Genomic DNA, 20695 nt, shown 5'->3' on the forward strand with positions numbered 1-20695 from the left:
GCTGGTATCTTTTGAATACCTTTAATGAATGCATATCTTGACAATGATTAATTTTGGAAACAGACAAACATTTTCTGAAGATAGTGAATAAGGTGAGAGAACAAGCTGGCTCAAAAACCTGATGTGTCCATTCAGTAATGAGATTAATTTTGGGATTTTTGCACATTTTGCATGTGATTGACAAAGCAGCTTTGAAGGCTTTTCCAAAGACAAAGTTGCAAAAATAGTTGCATTTTGAGAATAAGAACTCAAGTTTCCAAAAGTTTGAAAGATAATACTCATTTTAGAAAGAAAGCTAAATTCTTGTTGTTCTGTGGTTTACCTTTCTGTTTAGTTTTAAGTAGTTAAATGGTCTATGTCATTCAACAAATATTTATCAAACACCTATTACGTAATTAGTGCTGTGCTTTGAACACAGATATCAATATAGCCCTTGTCAACCAGGAGCTCACAGTCTAGTTGAGACAGAAAATTAACAACTGAAATGCAATTCAACAAATACCATAAAAAGACTGATATATATTAATAGCTGGATGCCCTGGGAACATGCAGTAGAAACAGTGATGAGCTCGTGCATGTTGAACAACTGACTTCTAGGGGAGTGAGTTGGAGGGTAAGGGCCTGATTTGCAGTGTTTACTGATTTCCATGGCGTAAATGCTTCCACCAGTGCCAACGTGACATGATCAAAAGGGGAGTTGGAAGATGTGCAGTAGTATAACATTATATTGAATTTCCACCATATAGATAAAATGCATGTAAATAACCTGAAGAGCATAGATAATAGTAAAATGTAAAATAATTAGGAAGTGATGAATTTTGAGTATTTTTACTTTGGCTTTTAATACAATATTTGAGTGGCTGTATTTAAAAACTGGCTCACAAAATTCCTGAACACTTAACAATCAGCTCTCGCAAGTGGGTGTGAATCAGTGCACGTGGGCATATCACCAGGTGAAAGCAATGTCAGGAATTACTGTAGGCTCACATAAGATGAAGATTGTAAAGAAACTGAATGCAGGGATCTCCAGCAGTGAACCTCTAGGTTGTTGAATTGTTACAGGACTGCCAGGTTCCTATGTCAGCTGTGCAGGAACAGACCAATACTCCGACAGCAGGCTTGCAGCAGAGAAAGAATTTTAATAATCACAAGTTACAAGCCAGGAAACAGGAAGAGTTCTCAAGCTTCAATTCGTTTCATCAAGGGGTTCTAGGCTAAGGTTTTTAAGGGGATTTGTGGAGGGTGAGGGGCTGGAAAATTTGGGGTTATCGATTTGTTGGGGTAAGGAAGATGAAATCATCAGGATGTGACAATTGCATTCCTCCATGAATCAGTTTTTTATTGGGCCTTCCAGACAAGCTGGCATCCTTAGTTTTGTTGGTATGTAGGACCTAAAGAAGCAATGCAAACGAAAGTTTATCTTCTCACAATGTCTTAGATTTTATCTATAGAGCAGAAAAAGAATGAAGAGTCTTGTGATAGGCTCCACATTCTCCTGGGGGTATTAAGTATCAACCAGATACAATTAAGTCGGCCATACGGCAAACTGGCTTAATAACAGCAGCTGTAAGCCTAGTTGGATTTTTTTTTCCCCCTTAATCAATTTTACAAAATGTTCTTGGGGATAGTTTCAGAATGGTCAAACTAATTCATTAATTCAATATCAATTTCTTTTTTTAGGCCCTACTTTATTCTGGGCACTGTTTTAGGTGCCCGGGGGAGGGGGGCACCGCAGCAAAAACCGAGGCCCTGCCGTTAGGTTAGAGAGTTTACATTCATGGGTGCGTGTGCGTGTGTGTATAAACAAACTTCTGGGATGTCACGTGGTGAGTGGTAAGTGCTATGGCTAAACATTCAGTAGTGCAAAGGGGAAAAGGAGTGGGGCACTGCTATTTCCTATGGGGTTGTGTGGCAGTAATAAGTGTGGAAACGTATCAAAGTAAAGATTGAAGGTTCTGGCATCTGACAAACGGTTTGAATAAGGCGGAAGCACAGACCCTGCACAGATCTCAACCATCCAATCGGACTGGAACACAGAACTTAGAAAACCCCACTTACCTAGTTCTCACTCTGCTCGCCCGGTCTGCACAAGTGCAAAATCCTTTCCTGAAGTTCCCACTAGGAACACCAGGGTTTAACCAGACCAATCAGCTGCAGCGGGGCGGGGCTAATTTCAGTACCTCCTTTGCCTGAAGTCACCTAAAAGCGCGGACTCCCTCGCGCATGCTCAAATACGCCAACTTCCTCCTGGAGCGCCATCTGAGACGGTCTGCGCATGTGCAAGAGCGATAAGTTTTTTTTTTTTTTGTTTTTTGTTTTTTGTTTTTTTTGTCCCAAGGCGCTGCCGTACAGTCCAGGAGGCGAGTTGCATTCTGGTTCCGTCGTGAGTCTGGCGTGTGGAGCTGGTGCTCCCGCTTATTCGCCACTGTCGCCACCGCTGTCATGAACCGCGAGAGCTTCGCGGCAGGCGAGCGGCTGGTGTCACCAGCTTACGTGCGGCAGGGCTGTGAGGCCCGCCGCTCGCATGAACACCTCATACGGCTGCTTCTGGAGAAGGTACCGAGCTGTCGGTCCCCTCCCCAGCCGCCGCGACCCCGGGGCTCTGGCTCCGCCCGCCGTTCCCGCTGGTGCCGCCCCACCGGCAGCTCTTTGCTGCTTGAGACTAGTCCCAAGTCTGCCTTAGCTTGGCTTGCCCTAGCTGACCGACTGCGGTCTGTGCCTTCTCAGCCTTGCCAAAGCCAGTGAAAGCCAAAGGGTGTTCTTAGGAGGGGGTTGTTGGGGTCGGTGTTTTGAGTCCCGCTGTTTCTAACTGCGGGATGCGGAAGTGAGGGAAAGTCCCAGTGTACTTGTTTATTCGCGGAAAGAGCGAAGTTCGCACCTCCGTCTTTCACCACGCTCAACGACCCAGAGCACGTAGGGAGTTTGTAGACCACTGTATGTTAACTCGAACCACGAGGTTTCTGCCGACCCTCACAGGTCTGCCTCCTGCCAGCGTTCCTGAATTTTAATTTCATTAAAAGTTTTGTTGTGTTTTGTTTTTTTGAGACAGAGTCTCGCTCTTTCGCCCAGGCTGGAGTGCAGTGGCGCGATCTCGGCTCACTGCAACCTCCGCCTCCCGGGTTCACGCCATTCTCCTGTCTCAGCCTCCCGAGTAGCTGGGACTACCGGCGCCCGCCACCACGCCTGGCTAATGTTTGTATTTTTAGTAGAGACGGAGTTTCACCATTTTGGCCAGGCTGGTCTCAAAGTCCTGACTTCAAGTGATCCGCCCTTCTCGGCCTTTCAAAGTGCTGGATTACAGGCCTGAGCTACCGAGCCTGGCCAATATTTCATTGAAGTTTGACAACTGCCGCCCTTCTCCACGTCCTCCCGCCCCAATGGTAACGCCCTGGTTTGAAGCATCTTCATTGGGGATGTGGTGTATTGGTATTAAATTAGTTTAGCTTACGGAAATTTAAATATCTGAGTAAATCTCATTGTATGCATTTATCATCACTTCTCGAAATCTATAAATAGTTGTAATCAAATGTACAAATTTTTTATCTCCTTGCTGTCTCTATATAGTGCTGAATTTATGCCTGAATTTTAGAAAACAAGGAGCATGGCAAAATACACATTAAAAAGTGAAAATGTATTCCTGTAGTCTTCTAGAGAACGATAGTTTTATTAAATATAATCATAAGTTTTTTGTTGTTGTTGTTTGTTTGTTTTTTAAGGGCAAGTGTCCAGAGAATGGCTGGGATGAAAGTACACTTGAACTCTTTTTACATGAACTTGCAATCATGGACAGCAACAATTTCTTAGGCAATTGTGGTGTGGGAGAAAGGGAAGGGAGAGTGGCATCCTCATTAGTTGCTCGTCGTCATTACAGGTATCTTTTTTTAAGTAGTATGGGAGACATATCGTTTATTTATTTTTGGTTCAAAATAATGGCAGTAGTTTTCATTTTGTTAGATTATCAAATGTCTGTTTGTAAACCACTTTTTCCCTGCTCAAATGGATATGTAAACCAAATGCAACAGGGAGATGGAAACAATTTTATTTCAGCAGGTGCTTTTCAAAGACAATAGAGTAAAAATATGTGGGGGTTACCCCGTCAGGTTCTGGGTGACTAACACAGGCTATACATTTTCTGAGGAATGGTTACCCTAATAAACATATCTGGTTGTAAAAGTTTAAAATCCATTAAGGTTGTTTATAGTTTTCCATATTTCTTTTCTAACATTGGCAGTGTTTTGTTTTGTTTTGTTTTTTTAAGAATGGTTTGTAGTTAGAACTTTAAACTTTGTTTTAAATTGAATCCCATTTTATAAATACCTCTCTGTTGCAATAGATACAGAGAAAGGTGTATTAGATTATTGAGTGACTTTTTTCTTTTGCATTATTGCAGAAAGCTTTTCATCAGTTCTGATAATGATTTAATTGGTAGTTCCAAATATGATCACTCATTGCTCTGTGCACTAACCTTTCTGTGAAGTGTAAACTCTTTTAAATAAAACTCCTCTCTTCCATGCTTTTACATTATAATGAAAATTTCCTGGGCATAGTAGAATTTGTATTTCAGTAAAAATCACTGCAGTCAAAACTGATGATAATGCCTAACTTGGATGAAAATTTCAGTTAACAGTTTGCTGATAACATGGTTGATAATACATGTAAGAAATGTTTTGTACATGAGATTTCAGTGGTGAGGAAGTACATTAGTATTCTTCAATAATCCCCCTATACAGAATTTATGATATATTTGACTGTCAATTAGAAATTACTCAGGTTACAAAAGGGTTTTTTATTTTAAAGAGTATTGAGAAGTATCTTTAAACAATGTATAATATCGTCTAATTTAAAATGAGTAGATTTGCACACTGATTTTGTAGGAGCACATAGTTCTTTTAAAGTTAAGGCAATATTTGAACCATCATTGGAACTTAGCCCACTGTGTGATTAGGGGAAAAGGAAAGAAAAAAGATAATTTGGCTGGGCGCGTTGGCTCATGCCTGTAATCCCAGCACTTTGGGAGGCCAAGGCGGGCACATCACGAGGTCAGGAGATCCAGAGCATCCTAGCTAACAAGGTGAAACCCGTCTCTACTAAAAATACAAAAAAATTAGCCCGGCGTGGTGGCAGGCGCCTGTATTCCCAGCCACTCTGGAGGCTGAGGCAGGAGAACAGCGGGAACCTGGGAGGCAGAGCTTGCAGTGAGCCGAGGTCGGGCCACTGCACTCCAGCCTGGGCGACAGAGCAAGACTCCGTCTCAAAAAGAAAAAAAAAAAGATAATTTATTGTTTCATATATTTCAGTTTTCTACTGCTACAGAACAAACCACCCTAAAATTAAGTGGCTTAAAACAATTACTTATTATTACCTCTCATAGTTTTTTGGATTCACTGGGCTCAGCAGGGTGAGTATTGCTTCGGGTCTCTCATGTAGTTGCAGTCAGATACTAGCTGAGAGTTTAGTTATCTGAAGGTTTGCCTAGCATGAAAATTTCACACAGTCACTTCTGCTAGATTCTTCCTGGCCAAGCAAGTCACTAAGTTCAGCCCAGATTCAAGTGGAGAGGAAGTAGACTCCATCTCTTGGTGTGGGAGTAGGATATGGGCACAGGGAGAAAAATAATTGATGGTGGCCGTCATTGGAAACTAGCTATCACAGCATAATTGATGAAGTTGTTTCAGTTTAAGTAGGAGAGTTCCACATCGTTAATAGTTTGTGACATATATCTGTAACAGCCAGATATTGCTCCTGTGTTTTTTGGGTTATTATATTTGCATATTTGTACGTTGTATTACTTAGAATGCTGAATGTATTTGTCCAGTTTTTGGCCCATTTTTTGCTTAGGTTCATTCATGGCATTGGACGATCGGGTGATATTTCTGCTGTGCAACCAAAAGCTGCAGGCTCTAGCCTTTTGAACAAAATTACCAATTCTTTGGTCCTGGACATTATAAAGCTGGCTGGTATGTACGATCTTAATCATAATGCTTTTGGCTGACTGGACACACACACACACACTATTGATGATTTCCTTATTATTGCCCCTTTCCAAAAAGAGTATGAGTGACTTTTGAAAAGACTTTTCTAAAATAAAAGTCCTTAGAATAAGATAGAAAATCAGAGCCATAAGCCCAGAAGTTGAATTTGGCATTGAGCTTCCCAAGAGTGAGTTCAGAAACAGAAGCACTGGGGCTACAACTCTTAGTATTTTATAGACGAAATATATTATTTCCTCAAGAAGGATGCTGGGTGCTTAGCGGGATAACAGATTTCTGTTTGGCTTCTTATTTGTAGGTGTCCATACAGTAGCCAACTGCTTTGTAGTTCCTATGGCAACTGGCATGAGTCTAACTCTGTGTTTCTTAACGTTACGACACAAAAGACCAAAGGCAAAGTATATTATATGGCCACGGATAGACCAGAAGTCCTGCTTTAAATCCATGATCACTGCAGGTAAGAGAAGTGTTGTGTATAATGTTTTAAACATCACAATTGGAAAATTCAAATTTCTTATATAAAGATAAATGAAAAATAAACTAACTCTGCTCCCTATTGCTTTTTTAAAAGAAAAAATTGTGGTAAAATAAATGTGACAAAATTTAATGTTTGTATTACTTTATACAACTTTTAAGTTTATGGATACCTAAATATATATGGTTCCATAATTATTATTTGTTGCCGGGCCTTTGCTTATATACTAGTTAAGTGTGCTGTTTTAATTGAAAATGTAAAAGCACTTTTTATCTTTATGCAAAATTTACTGTATACATTTTGTTTTCATAGGAGGGTTTTGTAGGCTATGCGATGGATCAGTGATCCTTAGGCTGCTGAAATTTATTATGTTTTTCTTTAGCATTGAGTAGATGAGTGTGATTTGTTTCAGCAAGTGAATTGTATTATTATTAATGTCCATCTCTGAAATAAAGTGAGCTTTAAAATAAAACAGAAGTATTGCCAGAGAATGAGTGGACTTACTTTTCTGTGGATTGAAATTGAACTGGATTAAAGTGATCCTTTTTGTCATCAGTGTCCATGTTATTACTTCTCTAGATATCTAACATTTGTTTTCCTTACTTTCTAGAATTCATTCTTGTCATATCCTAGTGTTAAATAGACTTATAGTCCTAAAATTGTGTAGTCATCCGTCACATTATTTTGACCTGCCTTTGACTAATACCAGTACTGAGCTGTGTATTTATTACCAGAGGAAGGTTAATCTACCAAAATAAATATTAAGAGTTCTTGTGTAGAATAGCATGCTTCCTAGAGTTTCAGGATCTTCCCTTATTTTAGTTCACCCTAACATTTTTTTTCTGGTTGGTTTGGTTAGGTTTTGAGCCTGTGGTGATAGAAAATGTTTTGGAAGGTGACGAGCTGCGTACAGACCTGAAAGCAGTAGAGGCTAAAGTCCAGGAACTTGGGCCTGATTACATTCTGTGTATTCATTCTACTACATCCTGTTTTGCTCCAAGGGTGCCTGATAGGTAAATGATTTGTGGATATTGTCCTTTAGCTGTTTATCCGTCTTTTAAATAAAATACGATATACTAATTCTCAAATATGCTTAAATAACACTTCATAATAAATAGGTGAATGGTCTGTTCTAAGAGAATAGATTGACCTTGTGAAGAAATAGCGTAATGGCTTGGGAAAACAACCATTTGAAATAGAACAAGGGAAAACAACTAGTACAGGGTGGGGAGCTCCCTTTATCAGTTGAGTAGATGCAGACCGTCTCTGTTTTCTTGTTCTTTGTCCTGTTTCTGATCTCTTAGCATGTTTTTTCTTATTATTTAATGGAAGTTTCTTTTGTAAGCTAAATGTTGAGTTGACTTCTTTTCATTGCCATCAGTATTAATAAATTAAAAATTTAGGATTGTTTACTTTCAAATTTCTATAATTGGAAGATTAACAGATGTATACTTACGTGTGCATAGTGGTTGTCATTGTCTGCATTTTGAGAATAATACAAATATTTAAGAAAATAAAAGCAAAAGGAAAGAAAAGCAAAGGTTTACTCTTCTAAAGGATAGCCACACATTTTATTCTGAAAATGTAATAGGCTCAGGTCTAGTAATATAGATTTCTGTTTTTGACTACAATTTTTTTTGGTTTCATTTTAATATTTTGAATGGAAGAAGTAATAATTCGTAGGAACTATATTGACTTTGGGCTTTTCTTGTAGCATCAAGTTATACCTTGGTTTTAATTCATGGAAGTACATTATTTGGCAGTAATGAATGCCATGTTGGCTTTTGTTATCTTATAGGCAGATTGTAAGAGACAATTTTTTAACTATGCTCTTAAAAATTTACCTTGCTACATTCATGAGCCTGTGAACTCTATTTTAAGATTACTTTGCATATGCTGCTGTGGTTTATTCATTACTTACCAGATTTCAAATTTATATTGAAATATTAAATAAACATTGTTCTTTATTGGTGGTTTTGATATATATAAAATTTTTAATGTGATAGAAATCACATTTTGCAAAACATCTGATGGATATTTGTATTAGTTGGATTATTTATCCTTGTGGATACTTTGCTTTTGTTTCATTATGACTAACGTCTTTTGAATGTTTATAGTATGCCTGGCACAGTGTTAAGTGTTTTACCCGTATTATCTCCTTTAGAAAAAATTTAATAAAGCTTTTTATCAGTCAGAAAAATTCTTGTTTGTCACTGTTGTGTAATGAATATTTCTGAATGAGAGTGAAGTTTAGGAAGAAGGTGGTGCACAGTAATGTTTGAATTTCTGACTTTATTAAATTTTAAAACTACATTTTGATTTTTTTTACATCAAGCTTCATTCCTTTATAGTACAGTATACATTTGGGTACAGTATTCCTTTTGGGTACAGTATACATTTTGTTTTGTTAGTTAATTAGACAAAAGTAGAGGAAATTCACTTAAGAGAAATGTTGCAAAAAAGAAGGGTATTATTTCTTCTAACTGATAAACACATTAAATTGGCTTCTAAGTTAGAAAACAATTTGATACATATGAAAAATATTTTTTCTGCTTCTCCTTTCATTTAATACATTTGTTTTTTAAACACACCCTAACCATTAACAGATTTAAGTAATTCAGATTATTTAAAAGTACTCTCAAGTTATTTATTTTTTTTCTTTTAAAAATAGAGCTTAATGTTATGGAGCCTTATTTTCAAAGTTTTTTATTAAGGAATATTTTCATTAGAACACACACATATGAAAGTGCCTTTTATTTTATGAAGAAAATACTTGTGTGTATCCCAGAAGGTCTATTTTGTTAAAAACATCATCTGATTCATTTGAAGTAACAAAAAGGATTTCTGTATCAATTTGTAGGGTTTGTGAAAATGAGTGATAAAATGAGTTTTTAATTCATAAGAAGCAAATTGATAACTTGTTTTTGGTCAGAGGCAAACTGGATAAAAAAAAGAAAACTTGTAACAGATGAACATAATGGTGTTCCTACTTACAGTTAAAAATATATTAATGACATCTACTAGAAATAGTACATGTATTATGCATAAATCGGTAATTCAGACTGTGTATTTGAAATATATCCTGTCAAAAAGGACTTTACTTGTATAAAAATGCTTTCAAATTCTTTATACTTTAGAAAGAAAACTTTTAATGGTTTTACTAAAACATCGGATTTAGTTTTAGTTTCATAGCATGAAGACATTTCTATTAAAGATGAGCTCAGTCACAAGAAGTATTTGGCTTTGTGAAAGAACATCTATTTATTATGCTGCCACTGAAATTTGTTACCTTACTTTGCATAAAGTTAGACTCAGATTAATATGAGAGGTGTAAAATGAAAAAGTAGGAGTAGATAAGGGTGGATTTAAAACCAGGAGCTATTTAAAAGATTCCTCAGTATCCAAGTTGTTGGAAAATGTTAGTTATTTTGGTAATGACACATTTTAATGTTCTGTATTTTTTAATACATTAACGTCTATTTGAGTATGCATTTTTTATTTTATGAGATGTTTAATGTAAGATTTCTTAAGATTCCAGATATGCTAATTATTTTGCAGATACTAGCTTCGGTATGGTAAGCAAACAAAAGTGAAAAAAAAGAGCATACCACCTTGTGAGGGGTCATTATAAATAAATCTTCTGGCTTTCTATTTAGGGAATTTTAATTTTAAAATGATTTACCATCTACATAAATTTTGTATTTTTTTCATATATTGATAACATTAATTTAAAAGCCTTTTAAGGTTTATTCAAAAGAGCTTGCTCTGTATTTCCAAGCTGCTGTATTACATGTCAAAATACTGCAGTAGAAATTTCAGTGTTTGTCATTTTTTTTCCCTTGGTGTACATTAAGGGTAACTATTAAATTTTTTAAAAAGTTTCTGCACTAGCATTTATAAAGCACAGTGTGAGTATGTCTTTCTATTGAATATTTATGTTTATAGATTAGAAGAACTGGCTGTGATTTGTGCTAATTATGGCATTCCACATATAGTCAATAATGCTTATGGAGTGCAGTCTTCAAAGTGTATGCACCTCATTCAGCAGGTAAGAGAGTTTGAAATATATATGTCAAGGAAAAATTCATTTTAACATATTATAGGATTCTTACTTTTTCTTGCAATCTGATACAGTAAAAACAGTTATTTATGACCATCTGCTTCAGGTTGTGTTAGGAACTTACATCTGATAATCTCAATAAAAGTCATTATTCTTTGGTACTGTGGTGGTAATTGGACTGACAGCTTTGGTAGGCTAGAATCAACATAGAAATACTTTAGTAGTTTAGCTTTTAACTTTCTGAGACTGTTTCATTACCAGGATTCTCATTTTTCTAATATACTGGATTATATCATTTTTAAAAATATGTGATTTATTCTGTATATAAGGAATTATTGTACCTTATTATCTTAGACTAGAAGTGACTTCATTTATAAACATTCTAGTATATAGCTGTGGAATTGGCAGATTTTTGTATTTTTTTTTAAAGCATCAGCTGGATCCTGGTCATTTGTTTGAGGTTCTACTTTTGAAAGTATGTCTTTGTTTCCCATGTCACTTGTAAGAACTATGGCCTGCAAGGCTTTATGTATTCAGGCCTTTGCTGATTTGCTGATTTCATTTTCTGCTTTCCTTTTGCTTGCTGTGCTCCAACCACCCTTGCTGCCTTACTTTTTTTCCATTTTGTCACATGCTTGCACTTCCAGGCCTTTGCTCTTGCTCATCCCACTCACTGGATTGCTCTTCTAGAGAGTTGCGTAGTTTTCTTTTCGTCAGTGAGACTTCCTCAGAAACTCTATCAATGATTGTCATTATTGACAATCAATAACTGGTTACTGGACAAAGTGAACGAATAAATGAAATATTGTATTTATTTATGCGTGTATGATACAGGCTATATAGTTTGTGTGCATAATTTTGTTAATATACATACTCAGTTTTGCCAAACATGTCAAACCCTATCTAACACCTCCCCCTTCCTCACTAGCGTTTTCTACTTTTTTGTTTTTTTGAGATAGGGTGTCACTCTGTTGTCCAGGTTGGAGTGCAGTGGTGCAACCACAGTTCACTGCAGCCTAACCTCCCACGCTCAAGTCATCCTCCTACGTTAGCCTCCCAGGTAGCTGGGACCACAGGTGTGCGCTATCACACTCAGCCAACTTGTTGTATTTTTTCTAGAAATGGGATTTTGTCATGTGGCCCAGGCTGGTCTCAAACTCCTGGGCTCAAGCCAGCCTCCCACCTCTGCCCCCCAAAGTACTTGGATTACAGGTGTGAGCCACTGTGCCCAGCCCTTGCTAGCGTTTTCTATCCCTCTTTTTGCTTTTTTACCATGTTCATTGATTTTAAGATGCAGTGCTCTACATTTTGACATCTGAAATTGTGATGTCTTATAATCAGTGGTGTCTTACAACGTTAATAGGCAATGTTTTTTTTTTTACGTAGTGACATATAAAATAATGATGTTTCTTATTATTGATGGCTTCTTGCTATTTTTCTCCAGAACACTTATCACCATTTGATATAATGTTTGTTATTGACAGTAATTACAGTTAAGGTTCTGTTGGGATAGAACTTTGTTTTGTTCACTGCTGTGCCCTCAATACTTAAGACAGTATCTGGTACAATGGACAATTAATAACTGGTTACTGAACAAAGTCAGTGAATAAATGAATTATTGTATTTATGCATGTATGATATGGACTACATAGTTTGTGTGCATAATGATGTTAATATACGCATTCAGTTTATGTGATTTGTGTTATGTGGGCATAAGTTATTCACAGATTACCTGTGGCCTGCTCCAATATGGTAAATGCTCTGAAGCACAATAGATACTATCTAGTACATTTTTTTGTCTTCTATGTTATTTTTCGTATACTAGTATCATCTTTTACATAAATGTGGTTTATATGAAGTAGTAATCGCTGATTTGCTTAATTTCTTTACTCAACTTTATATCAGTTAGGATGTCATTGGCAGCAAGTAACAGAAACCCAACTCAAGTTGGCTTAAACCATTAAGGAAATGGATTAATTTATGTAGCAAGTCCAGAGGTGGAGTGGGTTGTAGGCATGGTGTGTCGGGATTTCTTAAAACCTTTAGAGAAAGACTGTTTACCATTTCCTTGGTATTTCTTTTCGTTATTCCTTAACTTTTTAAGGCTTCTTCACTTATTCTAGACTGGTTGTATCTAATTTGTATAGTCATAGAGGAAGGGTGTACTATTTTCTACACCGGAAATCTTGAAAAACATTTTATTTCAGTGATTGATTTTATTCCTCCTTTCCCTTTCCCCTTGCTCTTCTTCTCTGTAATTTTAGCAGCTTCTCTTCTTTTAAAAGTCAAATACCATCAGCATTACTAAAAGTTTAGGAAAATGAGGAAGGAGTAGAAGATCACTCATAACGCTATTACCCTAACAAATATCCTTAACAATCTATGTATTTACTTTTCTCTTTTGTATGCATATTGTTTTACGTAGTTATATTCATTGTGTACATTTAATTTTTTTAGTGTTATATTTCTGTACCCTTCAGATGCCTATAAAGTTTTCATAATGATCATTTTAATGATACAACATATTTTTAAATACTAGAAAATTTGGTGATGCACTTGAAGACGTTAAAACTAAAAGAGGCTGGGTGTGGTGACTCATCTCTGTAATTCCAGCACTTTGGAAGGCTGAAGCTTGTGGATCACTTGAAGCCAGGAGTTTGAGACCTCCCTGGGCAACAAAGCGAGACTCCATCTCTACAAAACTAAAATTAAAAAAAAAAATTATCTGGGTGGTGTGGTGGTTTGTACTTGTAGTCCCAGCTACTTGGGAGGCCGAGTCAGGAGAATGGGATGAACCCAGGAGGCGGAGCTTGCAGTGAGCCGAGATAGTGCCACTGTACCCAGCCTGGGTGACAGAGCGAGACTCCGCCTAAAACAAAAAGAGCTCCAGAATACAATAAGAAGGGTGCCCTTGGAGTTGCATATCCCTAATACTCTGCTTTGTCATTACCTCTCTGCATTTGGGAGGTGGTTGTACTAAAATTTTAACCAAAAAATAAAACTATAAGATGGGTGAATAAACTTTTAAATGCAGATATTGTTGCAGATAATGTATTACCTTCTGAAGTTGATATTTCTTTAAAAAATTTCTTTGATACATAATATTTAGATATATTTATGGAGTGCATATGATATTTTGATACATGTACAGATTGTGGGATGATTAAGTCAGAGTATTTAGGCTATCCATTACCTGGCGTTTATTACCTCCTTTTGTGTTGGGAACATTTCACATCCTCTCTTCTAGGTATTTTGAAATATACAATTGCGTTGTTATAGTCACTGTACTGTGCTATTGAGCATTAGAACTTACTAAAATGGACATTTCTTTAAAACAAAAAAAGCAAATATATAAACATTCTATTTTTCCCAAATTGGCCTTCACCAAAAGAGGTTGTGGCACTGTTGATTTAAATCAAATGAATACTTGAGTCTTGTTGAGTGCAGGTTGCTGTTTCATGACATTTTAAAAAATTAAAGTTAGCTTTAATTCACCTCAATAGTCCTTATTGTTGATATATACCATTTACTACACACTTTCCATGTGTCAGGCATCCTACTAGGCTTTTAAAGTTATTAACTGAATCCTGACAATTTAAGTGTACTTCTTATTCCCATTCTGCACATGGAGAAATAAAATAAGTGGGATTAAGTGACTTGCCCAAGGTCCTATAGCTACAAAATAGCCCATCTAGTTCAGTGCGACTCCAAAGTCCCATTTTTCTTTTAAAAAACAAAGTACTGAAGTACTAATACTGTAAGTATTAGTTGAGAAATAATATTGCAATAATCAATCAATGAAGGAAAACTATAAAATTTTTTTATTTTATTGTTTTAACATTATGTTGTTAACTTTTTTATTTTAAGGTGAGACCCTAGAATGGCTTAATGCTGAGCCTATAGAGTATTCTGTATGCTCATGTAGCCCCCCCCAGGGAAATTAGTTTTGAATAACCTATATTTTTGTTTATATTTACTAAAATGAATTTAAGAGATTCATGTATTATGGATGTTAAGATAGATTAATGGAGAGGGATATAGTAGAGTCACAAAAGTATGTGTATAAGACTAATTATTTTGAGTCAGAATAGATTGTAAAGCTCCAAAAGTGTGGGAAGCGGCAACTTTGCCTATTAAGAATTTGAGAGAAGTAGGTATTACTACTGTTTATTCACAAACCTAATTGCCTCTTCATTTAACAAATACTTAGGCCGGTCGCGGTGGCTCAAGCCTGTAATCCCAGCACTTTGGGAGGCTGAGACGGGCGGATCACGAGGTCGGGAGATCGAGACCATCTTGGCTAACACGGTGAAACCCCGTCTCTACTAAAAAATACAAAAAAATAGCCGGGCGAGGTGGCGGGCGCCTGTAGTCCCAGCTACTCGGGAGGCTGAGGCAGGAGAATGGCGTGAACCTGGGAGGCGGAGCTTGCAGTGAGCTGAGATCCGGCCACTGCACTTCAGCCTGGGCAACAGAGCAAGATTCCGTCTCAAACAAACAAACAACCAAAAAGCATACTTTCTGGGTTCCTACTTGTGTACCAGGCACCAGGGTAGGAACTGGAGATGAAGTAGTGAATGCGACAAAATCTTGAACCCTCATGGAGCATTCTATTTTTTGTGGGAAAGCAGAGAGTAAACCTTGAGTATGACAAGTCTTGGATAAATGCTCTGGTATTTGGGGAGGATGGATGTCATTAGATGGAGTGATCTAGGAAGCGCTCTTCAAGAAGTACATGTGAATGGAGCTCTGAATGACATGAAGGAGGAGGCTTTGCAGCTCTCTAGAGAGAGAGAGACTCTAGACAGAAGCTAATAGCCAAGACTCTGAGGGAGGAGTGTGCTTGGAATGTGAGAAATAGTAAGGAGGCCAGTATGGCTGAACCATAATGAACAAGGTGAACAGTGGTTGTAGAGCTTTGAGGTGTGTTAAGGGTTTGGGATTTTATTCTTGGTGTGATCATTGGCCATGGAAGGATTTCAAGCAGGAAAGAACGACATGCTATGTGGGAAATAGACTGTAGGGAGGCAAGAGTGAACTGTTGCAGCAACTCATATGAGATTTGTTTGTGGCTTTGGCCAGGGTGGTAGTCGTGAAGGTGGTAATAAATGCTTTTATTCAGATGGATTTTGAGAGTGGATTTTAGAGCATGTACTGGTGACTTAGATGTAGCTGAAAAAAGGGGGCTCTGTACCATTTCTGAGATTGGGTCTGGCCTGTTTGTTTTCTTGCCATAGAATGTGCTGCTTTTTAAATGCTTTCTGTGTTTTAGTGATGGAAGGGTTCTAACAAAGTCTGGTGCACTGATTCCTCTAGTATTTCTGCTTCCAATTTAGGTTCGTGGTTCTCTCAGGAGGCCTTGGGCAGTACTAAAATATTAATACAAAGGCAACTCTCACTGTTCCACTTATTTTTATGTGCTGGCTACTTCGCATGTTTTCCAGTGTTTTTTTTTTTTTTTTTTTTTTTTTTTTTATTCTGTTAGTCTTATATGCGTCTCTCTGTTTTCCTGTGATATGGTGAGATTTTCTCTGATCATGGTTTATTAGGAAATTAGAAGAGGAAGAGGAAGGTTAAGATTTGAACAGTTGTATAATGGCCTCCAGAGCAGCTGCTCCTCTTCCCTGCTTCAGCTGCTTCCACCTGTTGCCTGGATCTGGACTCTTAGATTAGGCCAGCTATCTGCTCCTTCTATTCTCCCTCAGATAGAAAGGTGTGAAAGTGAAGGTCAAATATGGTTATAATATTAATAGGAATGCAGATTGTGAATACAGATTGAAAATCTGTGGCTACAGATAAAGGAAAAGACTATCTTAGTTGTAATTTAGATAGTATCTCTATTTTTAAGAGGAGAAAATTGAAGCACATTAGACAGAAGGTCATAGACTGTGTTGGACGAGGACCGAACTTAGTTTTACATTTCTAGTAGGTAAGTATTCAGTTTTCACCAGAATATTAGATTTTCACTGGAAGTTCATTTGCAGTGGAATGAAGTCATCTAAGTTTCCAATATTAGGGAGCATGAGTTATGTAGAAACATTGTTTCTAAACTTGCCAAGAGTATACAAATAAAATTTCCGTTAAGTGATGTTAAAAGTAAAACTTTGCATTTCTTTTTTGTTATCTGAGTGCTTAAAATGGTCATACAGGTAGTTGATTGTGCAAGCATTAAAGAGAGGCACACGTATAATTAACTGTTTGGCAACTCGGATGGCTATAGTCCCTTAGGTTATGGTGGCCACCCTCGAACTTACAGAGGGTGTTTAAAACCACTTAATAGTTATAGAACCCATTGTAGACATTTGTTGTCAAAAAGGAGCACAGATGAGATGAATGGGATGAATCCGTTCTCTTTTTTTTTGAGATGGAGTCTCGCTCTGTCGCCCAGGCTGGAGTGCAGTGGCAAGATCTCGGCTCAGTGCAAGCTCTGCCTCCTGGGTTCACGCCATTCTCTTGCCTCAGCCTCCCGAGTAGCTGGAACTACAGGTGCATGCCGCCACAGCTGGCTAATTTTTTGTTTTTTTAGTAGAGATGGGGTTTCACCGTGTTAGCCAGGATGATGTCGATCTCCTGACCTCATGATCCGCCCGCCTTGGCCTCCCAAAGTGCTGGGATAACAGGCGTGAGCCACCGTGCCCGGCCGAATCCATTCTTTCTTATCAAATTTTAAGGTGTAAAATTTTGTCTCATTAAAGTTCCCACCTGAGCTGATACTGAAACCATGCTTGCCTCACAGAGTTGTTGTGAAGATTAAATGATTTATGTGTGAAAGCACGTTGTAAGCTTAAAGTTCCATATATAAGCAGCACCATTAAAATTTTGGTTTAATACTTAAAACGTTTTCTTGGCACTATTACAAAGAAAATAAAATAAAATTTTCAATTGGTTTTCTGTGCGTTGTTTTAATGGTGTTTATTTTATTCTGAGGTAGAGTTGACAAAATTGTGTATTTTACGGTGTACAATTTGATGTTTTGATGCATGTATATATCGTGAAATGGTTAAATCAGGCTAATATATTAATTAACTCAAATAGTTATAATTTTTTGTTGTGGTATTTATTTGTTAATAGCAGTTGTCTGTTTTCCTAGCAACTAATATGTAATACTGTATTGATTCTAGGGAGCTCGAGTTGGTAGAATAGATGCTTTTGTTCAGAGCTTGGACAAAAATTTTATGGTTCCAGTAGGTGGCGCTATAATTGCTGGCTTTAATGATTCCTTCATTCAGGAAATCAGCAAGATGTATCCAGGTAAATAAATAAGTTGCTTTTCAGAAAAGTAACTAACAAAAATCCATTTGTACATAGGCTACTGTAATAAATCTTAATTTCCATAGCTACCCCCCCATCTTCTTAATGTAACTTATCCTTCTTATTTCAGGAAGAGCTTCAGCTTCACCTTCTTTAGATGTGCTTATTACTTTATTGTCACTTGGATCAAATGGCTACAAAAAGCTACTAAAAGAAAGAAAGGTAAGCTTTCCCTTCAGTTATCAGATAACACTCTCGACTAGAACCGTGCTCCAAATCATTGATGTTTCTGCCTATTGGTTTCTTGCATTGGGAGGGAGACATCTAGTATGGTCCGACACTATTTATTCAGATCGATTTATTCAGATCTGTTATTCAGTTTCCTATTAGTTTTTGTCAGCCTGTCTATCCAGATATTACGAGGAATCTTGGTTAGGTGATTTTACTTTTATTTATTTACTTTTTAGAAACTCCTGCATTAGGGACTCTTATTCAGTAAAATTCAATTCATTTATCACTTAAAGGCGGAAGCTCTTAAAAGACAAATGGACAAGTCATCCTTTTAGTTTTTAGAAACGTGAAAATTGTTTAGGGGTGAGATGTCAGTCACAGGAGGAAGAACCAGGTCAGAAGTTAGCTCTATCTTTTTATACTAAAATAGTAAATTTATCTTTTGTCTTTTTTTTTTTTTGAGAGGAGTCTTGGGCTGGAGTGCAATGGCACAATCTTGGCTCACTGCAATCTCCACCTCCTGGGTTCAATCAATTCTCCTGCCTCAGCCTCCCGAGTAGCTGGGATTACAGGCGCGTAATTTTTTGTATTTTTAGTAGAGACTAAAAATTGGCCAGGCTGGTCTCCAACTCCTGACCTCGTGATCCACCCGCCTCAACCTCCCAGAGTGCTGGGATTACAGGCGTGAGCCACCGCTCCCGACCTATTTCTTGTCACTGTTGAATGCTGAACTCATTGGTTATATTGGTTGTGAAAAGAAGTTACACTTATGCTTGAAAACAGGACTTTATCTCCAACACAGCTTGCTTAATTCAGGACACCTCCAAAAGACAGAGATCGTATAGATAGGGCAGGCAGTGTTTTATTCATTTTCTATCAGGGAGAGAGTGAATCCTCTGGTGCAGTTTTTAAATCTGATAACTTTCCAGCACTTAATAACAATTGTAGTCCCTTATATTTATAATAGTACTTTATATATTCTAAAGCATTTTCATATGTATTATCTCATAGATCTTCTCATAGCCTTAGGATGAATACATAACAAGTTTAAAAATCTTGTGCTCTGTTTTACCCCGGTCCGCCTTCCCCTACTAATTCATTCCATGGGAAAGTAATTGTTTAATTGTGAGGACATTTCTTAAGATCTGTGTGATATAGGAAAAGATGCTCAATGTTATTAGTAATTAGGGAAATGCAAATTTAAAACCACAATGAAATACCACTACACACGTTTTAGAATGGCTAATGTACCGAAATATGCAATAAGATAATGACTTTCAAATGCATTATGCTATGTGAAAGAAGCCAGACTGAAAAGGCTACATATTGTACAGTTTCATTTATATGCCATCCTGGAAAAGGTAAAAAATATAAGGAAAGAAGAAAGATTAATGGTTGCTAAAGGCTAGGGATTGGGGAGGGAACTTTTTAGGGTGATGAAACGTTTTATGTCATGATAGTGGTAGTGGTTTCATGACTGTATACATTTGTCAAAATTCAAAGAAGTGGGCACTAAAAAAACAGACACCCCGAATTTTACTATATGTGAATGAATTACACTTCAGGAAGTCTGACAATGAATTTTTATACAATAAGAATAAAACTCTGGTTTTATGAACTCCAAATTGTAATCATTCATGGTCGTAGATTGTTGTAGCCAAGAGAAGACTGTGGCAAATCTTTCAAGGAACCAGATCCATATGTCAGATGACAACTCTCTATAGATGAGGAAACTCTGTCATCTGCTTATATGAGAGTTTAGTTGTTTCAGATGCCAGTGGTTCTTAGCTCTGCTATAACTAGTCATTGCGTCCTGGAAAAGTTTTAAAGATTTTATTTCCCCATTTCATTTGTGAAAGACACAATTGACATCTCAGGCCACTTTTAGTTTTAAAAGACTCTGGAATATTTCTTAAAAGAGTTACTTTCTGGACTCTGGACATAGTAATCATGAGAACTGGCCTGTAATTTAGTAATCCAGTATAAGGCATATTGGTAATATAAATTAGACATTTTGTAAATTTGAGTTTCTCTTTTTAACACAATGGTCTCTTCAGTTTCATGTTACCTCATACCCATTTTTACCCTTATCAAGCTGTCTTGGGTTTCCGCCCTGCATCTGAATAAGCCCATTTTAAATAGCGGAGTCTAAAGTATGGAAATGCAAAGGTAGAGTTGAATGTGGGATAAGATTCATTGAGTAAATATTTAACTTACTGTGTATTTATTGACCACATGTAATGTGTCAGGCATATAGATATAGATAGATATAGCAGTCAATACAGTAGATAAAGATACTTGCTTTTGGGGAGCACACATTGCCTATGGGGGAAACCAGCAATAAACAGGCAACATAATACAGAAATTACAAAGTTTGCTTGAAGGTGATAAATGCTATGGTAAAAAGCAAGATTAAGGAGAATTTGGGATGATGAGGTGGTAGTGGGAACTGATTTTTAAATATAGTGGTTAGGGCAGGGCTCGTTGAGAAGGTGACTGTATTTTTTTTTTTTTAAAGACAGAGTCTCTCCACCAGACTGGAGTACAGTGGCGTGATCTTGGCTCACTGCAACCTCTGCCTCCTGTGTTCAAGAGATCCTCCCACCTCAGACTCCTGAGTAGCTGGGATTACCGGCATGTGGCACCATACCCGGCTAGTTTTTGTATTTTTAGTAGAGACAGGGTTTT

The 20695-nt window shown here is 37.2% G+C and overlaps 1 protein-coding gene across 2 annotated transcripts in view; it reads left to right on the forward strand.

Moving 5' to 3' along the window:
• The first annotated feature begins 2229 nt into the window (after positions 1 to 2229).
• The window catches only part of SEPSECS (Sep (O-phosphoserine) tRNA:Sec (selenocysteine) tRNA synthase), a 37044-nt gene continuing 18578 nt past the window's right edge, over positions 2230 to 20695 (forward strand). The window contains exons 1-8 of one of the 2 annotated variants that reach the window (XM_017866725.1): positions 2230 to 2556; positions 3717 to 3871; positions 5839 to 5957; positions 6289 to 6447; positions 7325 to 7478; positions 10411 to 10513; positions 17647 to 17776; positions 17907 to 17998. In XM_017866725.1, the coding sequence (XP_017722214.1) occupies positions 2443 to 2556; positions 3717 to 3871; positions 5839 to 5957; positions 6289 to 6447; positions 7325 to 7478; positions 10411 to 10513; positions 17647 to 17776; positions 17907 to 17998 (1026 nt within the window). In that variant the 5' untranslated portion in view covers positions 2230 to 2442. Of the gene's footprint in view, positions 2557 to 3255; positions 3381 to 3716; positions 3872 to 5838; positions 5958 to 6288; positions 6448 to 7324; positions 7479 to 10410; positions 10514 to 17646; positions 17777 to 17906; positions 17999 to 20695 lie in introns of those variants that run through there. The other variant, XM_017866729.1, reaches the window with a different exon arrangement.

The sequence above is a fragment of the Rhinopithecus bieti genome, unplaced genomic scaffold, assembly GCF_001698545.2.
Source record: "Rhinopithecus bieti isolate Rb0 unplaced genomic scaffold, ASM169854v2 scaffold_1599, whole genome shotgun sequence".
NCBI classification, from domain to species: Eukaryota; Metazoa; Chordata; class Mammalia; order Primates; family Cercopithecidae; genus Rhinopithecus; species Rhinopithecus bieti.